The sequence below is a fragment of the Anolis carolinensis genome, unplaced genomic scaffold (assembly GCF_035594765.1).
Source record: "Anolis carolinensis isolate JA03-04 unplaced genomic scaffold, rAnoCar3.1.pri scaffold_20, whole genome shotgun sequence".
Taxonomy (NCBI): domain Eukaryota; kingdom Metazoa; phylum Chordata; class Lepidosauria; order Squamata; family Dactyloidae; genus Anolis; species Anolis carolinensis.
This window is the reverse complement of record NW_026943830.1, coordinates 1,278,483-1,296,294: the sequence shown is the minus strand read 5'-3', so window position 1 is coordinate 1,296,294 and position 17,812 is coordinate 1,278,483. Positions and strand designations below refer to the sequence as shown.

General features: G+C 40.0%; 1 protein-coding gene across 1 annotated transcript in view; it reads left to right on the top strand.

Annotated features, from left to right (window-relative positions):
- Window positions 1-17,812, top strand: part of tfcp2 (transcription factor CP2) — a 47,297-nt gene that overhangs the window by 25,219 nt on the left and 4,266 nt on the right. The window contains exons 7-13 of the mRNA XM_008103531.3: window positions 5,253-5,405; window positions 8,694-8,804; window positions 11,325-11,413; window positions 11,999-12,047; window positions 12,710-12,803; window positions 13,967-14,057; window positions 16,209-16,312. Coding sequence (XP_008101738.1) covers window positions 5,253-5,405; window positions 8,694-8,804; window positions 11,325-11,413; window positions 11,999-12,047; window positions 12,710-12,803; window positions 13,967-14,057; window positions 16,209-16,312 — 691 coding nt within the window. The remainder of the gene's footprint in view (window positions 1-5,252; window positions 5,406-8,693; window positions 8,805-11,324; window positions 11,414-11,998; window positions 12,048-12,709; window positions 12,804-13,966; window positions 14,058-16,208; window positions 16,313-17,812) is intronic.

Sequence of the window (17,812 nt, the reverse complement as noted above, 5' to 3'; positions counted from 1 at the left end):
TCCTGATCTTTCTAGTCAGAGATAAGGACAGAAGATGTTTTCTGATTTAATGAAGATGCTCTGCATCTGGCCCATGAGCCAGAGGTTCATCATCCATATTTTGTAGCAAGCAAATTAGCTTTATTACTTCCTTGCTGCTTTGCTGTTATATGCATTATTTCCCCATAAAAGCAGTGTGTTTTGATATTGTGCATATATTACATCAACAGCTGGTAGTGTACATAAAATAGTAAGCTTGATCTGTTGACAGCTTAAAGCAGTGGTGTCTGGCGCAAACTAAGAACAATGTTATTAGAGCAGCGTGATCTCTTCCTTGCTCCCTCCTATTGTGCCTTAATTGGTACACTTGAGGTCCAGGTGCTATGTAACATTTCAAGCCCACAGAACAAAGTGATAAAGGGCCATTTGTCTATTTTTCATTTAGATGTTTCAAAACGGGGGTGTCAAATTCATTTTCACCAAGGGCCACATAAGCCTTATGGTTGCCTTCAAAGAACTCATTGTAATTGTAAGACTATATATGTAACTATGTTGCCCTGTCACTGAAAGTCTTGGGGGCTACATAAAATGACATTGTGGACTGGATTCGGCCCACAGGCCTTGCATTTTACATGTGTGCTTTAAAATTTACTTAATTTTCTGTGTAACCTTTCTCCTCGCTTCCTTTGATCAGTCTGTCTTCCAGATGGCAGAATGCTATTTCAAATTTTTCACTTCCAGGCTCAGAGCTATATTTTCTCTTTTTTAAGTGCAGCAGGGATGCCAAAACATTAATACTTGGACACCTGGAGACTCTTTTCAGCTCCAGTGAATGCAGATGAAATTCAGCTAGGCTTTATGTCTTAATTATGTATGAGGCAACTTGACAGTTGCTACTTAAGGTTTACTGTAACAAATCCTGAGAACTAAAAGAATGATTGCCTTTGGAAGAACTAAGTTGAGGTCCTGACTGCGAAAACTAGCAAGAGAAGCTGCCATTCATTTTAGCACAATGATGATATTGAAGGGTTTTGATTTTGGCAGTACCGTATTTCACCGAGTCTAGGACACCATTAATTCTAATCCATTCTAAGAATTTTTGGAATTTCCTCTGCTTCAGCAACAGTCTAACTTTTAACACAGGAAGAGGAGGAGGAAAGTCTCTGCCAGCCCCCACCACTTTGTCCTTGGCCAGTCCATCTAAACCAGTGGTTCTCAACCTGTGTGGCCCCAGATGTTTTGGCCTTCAACTCCCAAAAATCCTAACAGCTGGTGAACTCACTGGGATTTCTGGGAGTTGTAGGCCAAAACACCTGCGGATTCAAAGGTTGATAACCACTGATCTAAGCTAAGGTCACTTCCTGCTCCTGCTGCCTCTTACAATGAGGCCATATAGTGTGAAGAAACTCAGAAGTCATCTTGCCTGCATGAATTTTTTCATTAAATCTGTGGGCTCATTGAAGAGGCAGTAGAAGCAGGAAGTGGTCTTAGTTTAGCCGGACCAGTCAGGAACAAAATGGTAGGGGTGACAGAGTCTTTCCTTCTCTTCCTCTGTCTGAGGTAAATGCACGTTTTCCCTTGTTGTAGGGGCACCCAAAACCCGTGAATCCATAAGACATCAATCATAAGATCCAGACAGATTTTGGAGCCTCTGAAATGGAAAAAAGTGGGTTTTACAATTGGTTAAATACAGTATTACTACCTTCCCTATCTTTATAGTTTGTTCAGCAAGGTCATCATTTAGAAGCATGGTGCAAAAGTTGAAGGTCACCTCCAAACCCCATTATAAATGAACTGGAAAATTAAATTTCACACTCAATTACTTGTGCACTGTCTATTGTGTGTGCGTGTGCGTGTAGATTTGCAAAGTGTTATAAAGGATAACAGCCAGACTGTCTCGCTTTTATCCTTTATAATGCTTCGTTACACCTTGCATGCAACTACACAAAGTGATGTCTCAGCCTTTTCCCCCCTGAATCTTAACATTTGGTTTCAGGAGCTTGGTATAGGTGAAACATTTCCTGATCTCTCAATCACAGTTAAGATGTCAGAAGAATCCTCTGTTTCCCCTTCTTTCCTGAGCTTCCTGCTACTTCTTGTGAAGAGAGTAATTGTGAAGACTGACTAATAGCAGCTGTTAACTGCTCAGAGAATTCTGTGAAAGGGTGATGTGGGTGAAAAGAATGTGTCTGCAAGATACAGATAGGGCTTGGATTTGACAGACACAGAGAAACGCTTGAATAGAGACAGAATAGTCAGTGAAAAGAGTTCATAGTTTTAGGGAACTAGGATTGATGGGAGGGTTTATATATTAATTATATATGATAATAAATTTCCACTGTTTTGCTACTGTGTCTGTCAGTTCTTTTTAAAACTTGGTGGAGGCTGATAATAGTCACCACAGTAAAAGTGATGACAATAATAATGCTATAGATCCACATAAGGTGTCACCCTGAGGTCCATGCACTCAATCGAGGAAGGAATGGCAAACAAGGATAGGGTGTGTGACAGGAGCCCGAGAGTTGAAACTGTAGGACCAGTCTCGAAAGGGAATCTGTCACACTTCTACTCTGTTTTCCTTTCTGATTAAATTCTGATTGGGTTCCAATTGCATCTACAGTTAGAGCTCAGAAAGGGTGTTGATAGTAACACTAATTATTGCTGAAAGAGAAAATGGAAAGTGTGAGGGTCAGGAGAAAATGAGAAACAGGACGACATACATAAATATGAGATATTTTCCTCGTTCCTTTATCAGGAAAACATTACACCTGCACCAACCTCCCAAGTCAAAACATGCTGAATGTGCTTTGTAGATAATAATTGTTTAGAGATTACCAGAAGTTAATTTTGACCATGACCAATTTTTGAAAAACAAGTGGCACCTTACATTTTCTCTGCTTTCTCGTATTCTACAGCCTCTGGTCAATGGTTCATACTCCACCTTATTTTTTATAGGCATGTTTTGTAAATACTGGGACAAATGCTGTAACCATTACTTTTATATATGCCTAAACATATTGCAATAATTCCTCTCCAGATTTCAGATGCATTAAAGTATACTAGATTAAGAGCATATAACCTTTTTATTGCTTTTCTAGACGTATTTGTCCTGTAACACACAATGAGAAAAAACTATTCTGATTCACTGACAGCAGTGTATAACCCTTTGGAACTTACAATGTCTCGTTGCTCTGACAAATAGCCCAGCTGATATCTCTTCCTATAACTTGTTTGGGAAAATTGTTCTTCTTGTCTTTGTGATTCACATAACTGGCTCATCTATGCCTGCACAGTGCATCATTTAGTGCCTTCTAGAGTTTTATATACATAAACCTTTGGGTGGTAACCCTGCCCACCTCCAGCCTTCTTTGGGGAATCTTGTTTTTCTGTTTTCCTTTAAGAAGTGTATCACTTGTCTTAAAATCCCTGAGAAGGATGGATCCTCAAAGTGCTTTCTTTGTCTTCGTTGTCACTTGTCGTTTCTGTGGAGCTTTTGCACCTCAAACAAGACATAAAAGAGATTTGAGACATACCAGATTAACAGCATGCCAGTAGTTTCATTGTGACAACGTGAACTGACTCCTGATCACACTGTACTGGCTCAGGCAAACTTAGTTCACTTCTCTTCTTCATCTATCTTGAGATACATATGTAAGGCTATTGAATTGTCCCGATCCTCTGAAGTCTGCATTCCTAATGGTTATGTTGTCATCTCTGAAAAATTAGTGTTCTCAAAGTGGACGAGCCCAACCTGCGTTTCCATCACAATAAGGTTGTTTTAAGATGTGAGATTCCGTTTTGCTTAAAGTTATGTCAGTGTTCTATATGAACTAGGACATTTCTGAATTTGGGAAGACTGCTCTGTCTCAGTGTTTTGAGGCTTCTTGTTTTTTGCAGTCCATGGAGAAAAGGGGAATGCAAATATAACAGCATCTGCAACAATAACAACATAGTAATAGGGTTGTTGTATGTTTTCCGGGCTGTATGGCCATGTTCTAGAAGTATTCTCTCCTGACGTTTCGCCCACATCTATGGCAGGTATCCTCAGAGGCTTTCAGTATCTCAAAACCTCTGAGGATGCCTACCATAGATGTGGGCAAAACGTCAGGAGAGAATACTTCTAGAATATGGCCATACAGCCCGGATAACATACAACAACCCTGTGATCCCGGCCATGAAAGCCTTTGACAACACATTGAACATAGTAATACATTTCATGTTGACAAGACTTCTGGTTTCAGGACTTTGCAGAGGCTTTTTGTTTGCTACTGCTTGCAGCACTTTTTGAAGGGTTGTCTTTGCCCATTAACAGGCTCATAAAGATCCTCCAGCTCATATTGGAAGTCTACGTCTTCTGCCTTCTGGGCTGGGGTGACCATTGAGGACTTTTGCACAAGTGGATACTTGGTTGCATTTACATCTCATTAAAGAGTTTGATGCAAGACCCTAGACCAGGCATGGGCAAACTTTGGCCCTCCAGGTGTTTTGGATTTCAACTCCCACAATTCCTAACAAGCCAATAAGATGGCTGGGATTTCTGGAAGTTGAAGTCCAAAACACCTGGAGGTTTTGGACCGAAGTTTGCCCATGCCTGGTCTAGACTGATGCTTCCATTGGGAACGCTGTACTGTACTCCTGTATTACTTCATACCTCTATAGTGAATATATACCTATACATGACACTCCCATCTTGTATGGTTAGTAGCTTGCTAGCTTCCCGTTTGTCTGAGTGACAGAAACCACGAAGAAGATCAGGTTGCATACCTGTAACTGTGGTTCTTTAAGTGGTCATCTGTAAACTTACGCAACCCTGCCCTTCTCCCCTCATTATGTCTTGCCTTTCCTAATTTCTTTGGGCTGTTACATCGGTGTGCATAGAAGTTAGAGTTTAGACAGGAATGGAGCTATATAACAGTACTAGAGGTTTTAACAAAAAAAAATGTATGGAATACTCTAGAACAGTGGTTGTCAACCTGTGGGTCCCAGGTGTTGTGGCCTACAACTCCCAGAAATCCCAGCCACTTTACCAGCTGTTAGGATTTCTGGGAGTTGAAGACCAAAATATCTGGGGACCCACAGGTTGAGAACTACTGCTCTAGAAGGTTCTGAATGAATGACTACACAGGCAACTCATTTGTGTGAGTTCACAGATGACCATTTGAGGAACCATGTTTACAGGTATACAACTTATTTTAGTCTGTTGTCAAGCACCTTTAATTTATGAGCAAAAAGTATTTATGTACATTGGAACATTTTTGACTGTCTCTTTACAGGTGCACTGCATTAGTACAGAGTTCACTATGAGGAAACATGGGGGCGAGAAGGGTGTGCCATTCAGAGTTCAGATTGACACATTTAAGGAGAATGAGAATGGAGAATACACAGAACATCTGCATTCTGCCAGCTGCCAGATCAAAGTCTTCAAGGTATAGCTATGCTCCAGCAGATGTGATGCATTTTAAATAGCTAGAAGTACAAATTAATTGTTTCCAGAAACATTTCAATAAAGCTGTTTTCTCAGAACCTTAACGTTGAAAAATGTAGTAGGACTAAGGCGCATAGCATATGAAGATAAGACTGTTTCTGCCTTTTCTGTCCTATCTAGATTAAGCATGGGCAAACTTCGGCTCTCCGGGTATTTTGGACTTCAACTCCAACAATTCCTGACAGCCAGTAGTCTGTTAGGAATTGGGGGAGTTGAAGTCCAAAACACCTGGAGGGCTGAAGTTTGCCCATGCCTGGTCTAGACCCTTGTGGTTAGTATTAAGATTTAGCTATTTGTGATAATCAGTGACTATCTTATGTTTACCCTAACCATAGCAAAATAATATTTTGGGGGGACTGGAGTGCACTATTGTGCTTAAAATGCAATTTAAAATGAAAACAATTGCCAACACACATTTGGTTCCTCAAATGTTAGTCCTGTCTCTGGGTATATTTAACCTGTTGATTCCAAAAATGGTACCAGTACTTCCTTGTCAGCTCTAGTTTTTAAGACACAGTATACCATTTACCAGTCTTCATCTGCTCACCCATAGCATATAAGCATATCTAAGAAACTAGAGCTGATGCTGTCTGTCCAATGCAATTGTCTGAATCAGTACCCTAGAAAACACCAGGAATAAGCTTAAAAACCCAAACACCAAGAAAAAAAATAATTTTGGGCTGTGTAATGCTAAAGATAATTGCAAATCTTAAAGTCATGTATTGCTATTCTGTTCATAAAGCATTGTGAGAACTTACTCTCTAGACCAAATATTCTTAGGCAATCTGATACAGGCAGGGAAGATGGCACTTTCTGTCGCCTAACGTGCCAGGCACCAGTACCATGTTTGTGCCCATTGGCAGCAACTGTTTCTTTCATTTTTGGAAACTCCATGAACCAGGAACTTGCGTCCAAGATTTGGGGTGTCTTGCAGCCATTCCAGTTTATTATTCCCTTGCAACAATAAACCTGAATGGTTGAATACTCTGGCTTATACCTCAACATGACCATGCACAAGTGCCACCGGAACAAACCAGGAACTTATTAGGAGGCAAAAACTTAGTAATGCATTTAAACTGGAACTCTTGGTTGATCACTCCTCACGAAGTTGGAATCTGAAGCGTTCTAGCTTGTTTGGCAGTGATATTATAGGTTTGGCAGTGATAAGATAGGATAGAATGCAGAGCTAAGTCTTTCTTGCTGATGAGATCCTGGTTTGTCTAGCCCAGTCCTCCTCAACCTGCGTCTCTCCAGCTGTTTGAGCCTCCAACTTCCAGAATTCCTGACTGTTGAATAAGCTAGCTAGGGTTTCTGAGAGTTGGAGGCCCAAACAGCTGGAGGGCCACAGGTTGAGGATGCCTGGTTTAGCCAATACTATCGATGGAAAAAGCCAGTCAGGAACGTTTGGGAAATGTTCATCTATACAGTGTTTAACAATTGTAGTTTATTATGTGAACAAGTGACTAGTGCATGTGTGGAACTAAATTAAAGCTTGCATGCAATGAATATGGCGTTTTTACTTTCATGAGAAACTGTAAGGTAAGCAGGTGTGCTGTTTTCAGTCCAATTTGAAATGTGATGTCTGAGAGCCATGCTAGATATGACAGTAGTGAACCCATGTTTTTAAAATATAGGTTTATGGGGATCACACACACATTGCACTCATTTGAGCTTTATAGGTAGGTGAGAGGATGTGAATTCCAATCCCCATCACTTCCTATTATTCATCCTCTGTTTTTCAACTTGTTATTGAGACCTCCGGTGGCACAGGAGGTTAAACTGCTGAGCTGCTGAACTTGCTAACGTTGCTAATGGTTTTATCAATTCAAGTTTTACTAATCATTTATAAATGCTCTATGTGCCCTCCCCCTGCTGTACAGACAGCATCTCACTGAACTCCAGAACACAAACTGCCTTATGTTGCAGGGTTGCCATCTTGTGAATGACTTGGGGTCAGGGGCTGTTTATGTGCTGGGAGAGGCATCTAGCAGTAATTGCTTGAAACTCTATGCCTCACCCTTTCAAATGGTAAGACTTTAATTCATGGATGGTTTGTAGTTGCAGAGAGAGCATTTTCAAATTGGGTACCTTTTTTTGAAACACGCTGTATTATCTCAATGTAGTTTGCCTTGCTTATATTCAAACCTAAATTCTGCATGTATCCAAGCAGACCAGGGTTTCAACAAATGGGCTGGTTTGTAGTTTAATCTAGTTCTTCCTTGTGTCTCACTGAACAGTATCAATGGCCTTTGGGATATAGAGACTTCTGGCTTTTGTATCCAAAGTGAGCAGTTTAACATAGGTATTGGGACAGATTGCAAGGTACTTGGCTCGATAAAAATCTTCAGGGTTTTAGACTGCAGCGGGCAAGAGGGGCCGTGGAACAGGTTTTTCATGTTTGAATTAATGTCAAGAATGACCTTTGTAAACCCCTATAAGGAAATTAGGTGCCATTCCCAGTTCAGTTGTCCCCTAAGGGATCTCTGACCAGACTGATGCCATAACCAAGACTGAAATATTTCCCTCCTTCCCTCTAATATTAAGAAGGAATGCAATTACATTCCCCTCCTCCCTCCCCTGGTATCCTTCTATTACCTCTGTCAAACAAGAACTTTCAAGAAAGACTTCCTAAACTCTAAAAAGAAAAATAACAAAACAAATTCTGCAGTAAATCTCAATGATCTAATGACCTAACTATACCTTTCAGAAACCTTCTAGGGAAGAGTGGCCTTGACTAGCCTCTGCAAGACCAGTAGAGAGTCAGCCTATTAGGCTGCTTTTGAGAAGATGTTGTACACTATGGGTGGCATTTTGGGAAAGGGGCAGGTTGTTCCCATTGGGAGTGTAGAATCCTTGCAAGAGAAAGTGTGTGCCTGTGTGCCTGCTTTAGGTAGATATCTATACAGTTGTCTGCTCTCCCCCCCCCCCCCCCCCAAATATTGTCAGCTCTCATAATGACCATTGCATGAAAGGCAACAGAAAGAGAAATGAGTACCTTGGATGAGCCTGGGACATCCTTTTCTTGTCTTTGTTTCCACTTGCTTTTAAAAAATAGCAGTTGGAAGCAAGCTTGAATCTATAACCTCAGGGTTTTTTTAATAGACCCCTCCTTATTCTTGCCAGTTTTCATAGGATTCTTGTGCTGCCCTTATAAACTGAAACAACCCTCTGTTGAGTGCTTGCATTCCTGCACTGTATACATTACTTAACTAAAATGTCTCATTTCCAGCCCAAAGGAGCTGATAGGAAACAAAAGACAGACAGAGAGAAGATGGAGAAGCGAACTCCTCATGAGAAAGAAAAGTATCAGCCTTCATATGAGACTACGATACTTACGGAGGTAAGGCATGTAGTGTGTGTTAAGATATCCAGGATGTTTTGTTTGAACAAAACAATGCTATTAAAAGATTGGGGTGGGTCAAGGACCATGTCTGCAACTGACATGCTGGGTAATGTTTCCTAGCAATGAAGTTTATGTTTTCTCTTAAGATGATGTCCATTTAATAAAGTGAAGATGAATTACAATCACATGGCTACCATGAAAGGCACTTTACTTTTATACAGCCAAGATGTTTTAATGAGTAGAATCTTAAGACTTGGGCCTAGGGCTAAATGATAAGAGTATTGTCTTTTTTGTTGCAATAGCTACTGTCCCTAAATATAACTGTAGCACTGTGCACATGTTAAACCCTCCCTCAAAAAAATCCTTGGCCATACAAGATTCCCTGTTCTCAGTGTCTCGTTTCAAAAGGATTCTTGCTTCATTCAACAGCCATTTGCAACACTTTGCCAGTCCCTGACTCCCTGGTGTGAAAATGTCACACTTCTAAATGCCAGCCACCCTGAAAAATGGGTTGGAGCCCCACATGGATAAGCTTTTAATAAATCGTGAATCTCCAGTTAGAATCCATACACTACTCATGCAACAATGAAGAATTGAAAAGGATGAGAAAAATTCATCCTTTCATCATTCTTTAGCTATCCCATCTGACATGTGACTCCCGAATCCAACGATTGATGCTTCCAAATGCTTTGGGTATATACCATCTTGATAAAAACAAACGAACCATTCAGTTGGATAGTTTTTCTTTAAATCTCTGCCAATTGAGAGCAATTGAAAGGAGAGCAGAGGGCTTTGATGTCCAATTTTCAGAATAAACCTTGTTTCCTGTAGCATGCAAAAATACAGCATTGGCCAGTGTTTGCCTTGTTTTGCAGCCCAACCTAGAATAAGCAATGCTGTTTTAAAGAAATACTAGCTGTGCCTGGCCACTCGTTGCTGTGGCTTATGGGAATCATTTGTTGACCAGGTGGAATAGCAGTGAATAGCCTCAAAGCCTGGCCTTTTTCTTCTTATGTGAATCTTTGTTTGGTGAGCTGGAATACAATGGAATAGGCTTGCTGCTTGGGGAATGGTTTTTTGGCCAATTTGAATTGCACTGAATAACCTCGCTGCTTCAAAGCCTGGCCACTTTCTATATAGAGGCATCCTTCTTTGGGCAGGGTGAATGGGATGGAGTAGCCTCGTGGCTTCAAAACCTGAGGGTTTTCTATCTAGGGGAAATCTTGGTTGGCCAGGTTGAACAGCACTTAATAGCCTTGCTGCTTACAAGCCTGGCTGCTTTCTACATAGGGGCATTCTTCGTTGGGCAGGTTGAATGGGATGGAGTAGCGTTGTGGCTTCAAAACCTGAGGGTTTTCTATCTAGGGGAAATTTGGTTGGCCAGGTTGAATAGCAATTAATAGTCTCGGTGTAGCAAGTATGAATGCTGCAATTAGTCACCTTGATTAGCATTTAATTGCCTTGCAGCTTCAAAGCCTGGCTGCTTCCTGCCTTTGGGAATCCTTTGTTGGGAGGCATTAGCTGGCCTTGGTTGTTTTCTTTCTGGAATTCCCCTGTTTTCAGAGTGTTGCTCTTTATTTTAGAGATTATATTGTTCTGTATTATTATACCACAGTAATTTTAGATATTATTTTTATAATCTTATATTATCTGCTTAGAACTGGATTATATGAGCCCCCTTCTTCACAACTGTATAAAATCCATACTGAACTGGATTATATGGCAGCGTGGCCTCAAGATAATTCAGTTCAAAGCAGATACTATGGATTATCTGCCTTGGCATTCTGGGTTATATAGCTGTGTGGAAGAGCCTTGAGTCTACACTGCCAAATAATCCAGTTCAAATCAGATCATCTGTATTTTATAGGTAGTGTGGAAGAGGCCTTATTGAACCCTGGCTGTCCTTTGGCCGAGGGGGTTGCTAGGAGATGAAGTGGGCGGAGCCTACCTTTCTAACTGGCAGCAAGGGGAAAAACAGTTCTTCCTCTTCCTCTAATTTGGACTTTATTTTTCTAGGTTTTTTTGTTTGAAAGACATATTTTGGATGACTATGTCTTTTGTGGCCAAATTTGGTGTGATTTGCTTCAGTGGTTTTGTTGTTTACTCCATAATAAAACACACATTACATTTATATATATATAGATCGATGTGTAGCTTGGTTGGAAAAAATTAGATGTATGCTTTTCTGTTTCTTATGACACAGAGCAGTTCATGGAGAAGCAAATGTAAGTTCCTTTGATAGCTAGGAACATGGAAGAAGAATTGAGATCTAGGCTCCTAAACAGACACATTGATGCTTGTTCATTGTTAAAATATGTTCTAACTCTGAACCATTTCTCTCTAGGCTTCTATTCTGTCTTCTCCACAAGTATGGAGGCTGGATATAATTGAAACACAAAATCTTCACTTGGCATAGTACATTCACAGAATCAGTTTCTTTCAGTTGGAAAGAGCCATGAGCTTCAAAAGCATTGAGGTGTGTTCTGAGGATTTCACAATTTGATTTTTCCCTTCCAGTGCTCTCCATGGCCTGAGATCACTTACGTCAATAATGTGCCATCCCCTGGCTTTAGCAGTTCGCATAGCAGTTTCTCTATCAGTGAAGGGTAAGTCCAAGTATTTCCCCCACTCCTCACTTACCCACTTTTGGCCATTTTTGTACTTAGGTTTTTGTCTATTATTCATATCTATAGCCTCCTTGACATGCAAGTCTGCAAAACAAATTGCTGACGGTTTTGGACCTTTTAAGATCTGACTTCTGTGTCCTACAAAGGTGTAGATGGAAAAAAGAAAAATGCTATTTTTCTCCTCTGGCTCTACAGGATCAATTCATTATTACTTTTAATAATGTTAATGGAAATATATCTTCTGTCTGAATAAACTAGTCTGGAAGTAAGGTGTGTAATGGCATAAACTTGGTTGCTGTTATGGCAGTGGGAGAACGCGTGTTCAAGGGAAGAGCTGGAGTGGGAATGGAGGGGTTGAATATATGCTGAGTCTGTTTGAACTCTTTGACCAAATATGCAAGAGAATTCCTTAAAATCACCTGGTAAACTCAGAGAATTGGAGATGAGCACCAACCCCCAGAGTCAGACACAACTGGACTTATCATCAAGGGAAACCTTTACCTTTACCTTAAACTCAGAGAAGCGTCTTCACTGCCTTCTTCTTGTTTTTTTTTCTGATAAAAGCAATGGGTCTCCAAATCACCAACCTGAACCTCCTGCTCCAATTGCAGATGTAAGTTCTATTTCATATTTTGTGCCATAAACCCTTTTTTCACTCAGTTTTGGATAGTCTCTGATCTAGCTTATAAAAGTGTGTTTGTTATTGTTCTTGCTTCAAAAGACCATATTTGGTTTTTCTTATAAGTTGCTTTCCAAACTCCATGTTATTTATTATTTTATGTATTTGCCATATTTGTGCCCCACCTTTCTCACCCAGGAGGGGACTCAAGGTGGCCTTACAAAAGGCAGCAATTCGATGCCATACACCCATATATTAAAATAACAGCTACAATTAAAACCAAGCAATTAAATAAATTATTAAAAACAATTAAAATCATGCCATCCAAATCATACATGTTAGTATAGTAATGTAATAGGGCTAAGAATTCTAGACCGAGTGTCTAGAGCTCTTCATCAAATTCAATGTCACATGTGGTGTAGGGAGAGATTTTAAATGAAACAAGAATCCTAAAGCTGTGTTGTTCAGAGTTTGAAGATGAAGCATAGGAAGTGGTTTCAGATCACCTTGATTAGACTCCTAGGTGCTGTGCAGGCTTAAGTATTACACTACTGCTTTCCTGTTTTGGAAAATACCACACCCATCATTGGTTTGGTTCTGTATGTGGTCTTCATTCCCCTTTTATGATAGAAAACCCAATTTTCTTTGCTCTATAGAACCTCCTACCAACCTCCACACCTCAAGAGGCTCAGCAATGGCTACACCGGAACCGCTTCTCAGCTTTCTCACGGCTTTTCACAAACTTCTCAGGTAGTAACAAAAACCTCTCCCTGCTCCTGAAAAAGAAGGCCCCAGCAGCTGATATCTCAACTTCCTTGTAACTTCTTTTGACAGTATTTTTCTGCCATCCCCAACCTCTGAGGCCTGAGTCTCCCAGAAGCCTTTTCAGACTCAGCCTTTTGGGTATGGCAAAGCTCTATGGCTTGTAGGCTATCCCATCACAATGGCTTGGGTACACCTTTCTGCTTTGTATCTGCCAGGTTTTCACACCCCAGACTTGCCACAATCTCTATAGAAGTATTTGAAAAGCAGTGCTTAAATTAATGGAGAAAAGGGGAAGATATTTCAGTAAACTTCACAATGTCTGCTCTTTAATTCTTACCTGTAGAGCCAAATCATTATTTCCCCAATGCCCTTCTAAATACAGATAAAAGGCTGGACCTCCTTACATCCTCCACCCCAGTGATTTCAGTGATGTATAAAGAGCAGAAAGACTGGAAACAAACAGCAATCATAGGAGTCAGTTTACTTATTTTCAGGGTTGGCACCTAGTGTATCCAGATGTGAATCTCATATGTTCTGATCATTTTTATTTTTTTTAAAGTAATTTTTATTCATTTTCAACAGCATTTACGAAAACATAAACAAAAACATAATTGCTAATTGCAATTGTGAGGGGAAGGGGAAATAGAATAAAGAGGGTATGGCAAGAAAAGATATAAATACTAAGAAAGATGAGTTAGTGATGAAAGAGGAAAAGTAAGACGGGGGAAAAATAAAAAATAAATAAAAAAATTAAGAGGAAAAAAAATTGAGAAAAAAAATGGAAATAACCAGGCAATGGGAAGTGACTTCCATTCGACTCCACAGGGTTTAGAGTTCCTTGAAATTATAGCACATATTTCCTAGGCCCTCTTATGTTCTGATCATTTTTAGTGCATCAAAGATAGGGGCATGAGGACTTGCAGAAATCATTGGCATATGTGCCAATCATTCATGACCACTGGCCACACTAACTAGGGGAGGGGGTGTTAGGAACTGTAGTGTCTCTAGAGATGCAGAGTCAGAGGTCTGCCGCCTCTTTGTGAGGCAGTATTTATATAGAATGATTTTATGTGTGTAATGTGAAAATTGCCCTTTTTGAAAAAAAATCTGTTTTTACCTCACATTTTCTTTTGTTAAAAAAATCCTAGGGGCAGACTTACTGAAGTTGACCAGAGAAGATGTCATACAGATCTGTGGTCCTGCAGATGGCATCAGACTCTTCAATGCATTGAAGGGACGGTGTGTATCATCTTGACTAGCTTTAAATGGTGGGTGGGGCTTATGTGCTGGCTAGTAAGTAAAAGTAAGATTTCTGCTTCCCTACTGTCACTCTGTTATATTTTATATTCAATTTTTGTAATAGAACTTGCTGGCATATTTACAGATTTGGAGAGAATGCAGAGACTATCATGTAATAAGATAGGTTGTTTTAACAGAGTACAAAGTATTGGTTTTGACCTTTTTAAGCCCTACATGGTTTGGGTCTGGTTTGCCTACAGGATCTCCTTCTCCCACACAATCCATTGCCCCTTAGGACACTGAGGTCCTCTGGCAGAAGCTTATTCCAACCAACCAGAACCTGACTGGCAACCATCAGCCAGAGGGCCTTTTCATTGACCACCCCATGACTGTGAATGACCTGCTAGAAGAGATCCAACAGCTAAATCAGCTGTTCGAATTTAAAACACTATTGAAGATCTATCTCTTCCAACCAGCCCACCCAGTCAATTTTAAACTGTGAATTTTAACCTATTGATATTGATAGTGGTTTTGTTGTGTGTATTTAAAATATGCATTTCAATGGTGTCATGTTTTATCATCTGATTTAATCTTTTTGTACGTTGCCTTGAGCCACAAGAAGAGACGGATAACAAATTGAAGATAGGGTCCTTTTGATTTTTTGTTAAAGCAAGACTGCTTCATAGTTTCATAGTTTCTATATCTTTCTTTGTGAAATATAACCTGTTATCAGTTTCTGATCTCACTTGGCCCCTTTGAGCTGAACCAGGAGGCTACTTTAGCAATCTGATATTTCTTGAATTGTTAGTTGGTCCTGCAGTGAAAAGAGGGTGAATACTGACCAGTACCAGATGAATAAGAACCAGGCTTTTAATGAGGGTCAGCATGATGTTGTTAATACAAGACCATACCACTGAGTTAATGTACCAATTCTGATTGTTGAGATACTGCTGTGGGGAGTGGAAGCAGTGCTTTCCCCCCATCCCCTGCCATGAACTAATGAAATATTTGCTTCAGCCCTTTGCCATAATATACAGAGATGGGGCTATTAAGGGAATGCACAGAAAGCAAAGGGAGGAATGGAAAATTACAAGGAGAAGAAAAGAGACAGCAAGGGGATGATGGAGCAAGAAGTTTAAGGACATAGCCAGGAACTTGGAGGTTGGGGAGAGGTTAGGAAGTACTTTTGAGAGAGTGAGTCTTTGGGAATCACCCCCAAAATGTGAAGATGGACTTAACTTGTGTAAAAGTTTACAAGGTCCTCAATACAAAGTCTGTCTAGAATGATCTATGACAGTGGTTCCCAACTTTTGGTCCTCTAGGTGTTTTGGTCTTCAACTCCCAGAAATCTCTGCCAGCTTATCAGCTGTTACGAATTGTAGGAGCTGAAGTCCAAAACAGTTGGAGGGCTAAAAGTTGGGAACCACAGATTTATGACATTGGCCATGTAATTCCTTTTCTTCTCTTTCTAAAGGTATCATTTTTAAATCTTTAGCTTATCTGAAGTTCTTGATTATAGAATTAATCAGTGCTTGTCTGTTTTATCTGTTTTGTAAAAAGCAGGTTTGTCGGCATCTCCGTCCTCTTAATGTAAAATGGTGTAATAACCTACACATACGTGCAAACGATCATATTGATCATATTTGTAAACAATTAGACGTAGGTACATAATTCAGAAATAGGCAATATGTATTCACTTCCTCTAAACTGTCTTATATATAATGAAGTGATAGTAGGTTTTGTATCTCTTTGGCCTGAGAAGACACTGTTATTTTAAGATGCAGTGTAGGAGAATAGAATTGAATGGAAAACATCTGGTATTTCATGCCTAAACCTGTGACAATAGTATTCAAATTCATGGAAGTATTCAAATGTATAGTCCTCTGTATAGCATTTTGGAGGGAAACAGTCATGGGATAGATTTTGCCATGTTCTGCATAAATTGGCCAAACTTGTAGAATCATAGAGTTGGAAGAGACTCCCAAGGGCCATGCAGTCTAACCCCCTGCAATGCAGAAAAAGCACAACGAAAACACCCTGACAGATGGCCATCCAGCCTCTGCTTAAAAGTTTACAAAGAAGGAGCCTCCACCAAACAACTCAGTTATTTGCTGCTAACTCTGGAGTCCTGACATATTCTTCCCTCCCTAGGATGGTACGGCCAAGGCTGACAATCTATGTTTGCCAGGAATCACAGCAGTTGAGTGAACAACAGAAACATGAAGATGGGGATGCAGCAAACAGTACTTTCTTTGGTAAGAGTTTCAAGAAAGTAGAGTCTCTCTCTCTCTCCTCTCTCAATCCCTTATCCCCACTGGGACACCAGTGTCTGCACATGTAGTGATTTCCTAATGTAATACCATATATTGGGTAGTTTTTATCTAGTCACCTTAATGCAGGGTCAAATTCAGTTTAAGAGAATGATCTGATTTGAAATTGCTGTATATCTGCAACCACAAACCAGCCATAATGAAACCCTTAACTCTTGAAAGGGTGGGGCATAGGATTTCAAATGATTACTGCTAGGAGCCTCTTCCTTTGCACAAACAGCACCTGGCCTCAGTCGGGCTGTTCGAAAACCCACTTGAATTAACCAAATTAAGAAAGATATTTGGAAAATGCCACATTTATTGTTCTTTACAATTTGCTGTCATTGTTTCCAAGTTTCCAAACACCCCCTATGATCGTGCTGTAAAAAAGGTGAAAGGCACCTCTGTTCTAATAGATGATGTAATTGCTCCAGATACATGGAGTATTGCTTCCAATAGATTTGAGTAATTAAAAGCATTTTAAAGTAACCCTAGATCAGTGGCAATAAAGCAATTCAAATTTTGTTTTTAGAGGTACACTGAATTTCAGTAACATCTTCATACTCTGCCACAGACTTTTTTAAAAAATAAAGTTTTTAAATGTATTTATTTATTTATTTATTTGCAGTATTTATATTCTGTCCTTCTCACCCCAAAGGGGATTCAGGGCGGATCACAATGTACACATACAAGGCAAACATTCAATGCCATATGAACATAGAGACAGAGACTGAGAGGCAATTTAATTTTTTCCAGCTTCCTGAGGGTGTGCTCGATTCCGGCCACAGGGGGAGCAGCTGCTTCATCATCCACTGTGATGCTGACTTCCTCATTCCAAACGCTGCTGGGCGGTTTTTATGGTGTCATAAATTAGTTAAATTAAATTATGCTTTTGTGGAATCCTAGGGTTCTGTTGAACACAGTTTGGGAGCCACTGCCCTACGTTTCTGCAGAAGCATCATAGGGATTCCACAAAAAGCCCCGTAAAAATCAAGGGTTAAAAGGGATTTAAAAATAAAACCACACAAAGCCAACTATTAGATTGTCTCTAATGTGAAGAAATAGATAGAGCGGGTTACCTCCAAACACCTACTTGCCAACAGAAGTTGTTTTATCAAAGCCTGTCGTCTTGGACCTGCACAGCTCCTCCAGGGAAAGTGCATGGACATTCCAAGAAAGTTCCTCATGCTCTTGGCTTTTCTAGTAACATCCAGGTTATTTTTCTTATAAATACTAGCATGCTACCATTCTCTTTCATCTACACTCTTAGTCGAAGATAATGGCAAACCACCTCTGAATAAATCTTACCAACAAAACTCCATTCTAGCTTTGCCTTAGGTTTACTATGTATCAGAAACACCTTGAAGGTACATAATAATAAGTAGCACTCTTCTAGATATAACAGTTTGGGACAAAGCACTCTTTTTTGTGCCTTCTGCTCCTGTT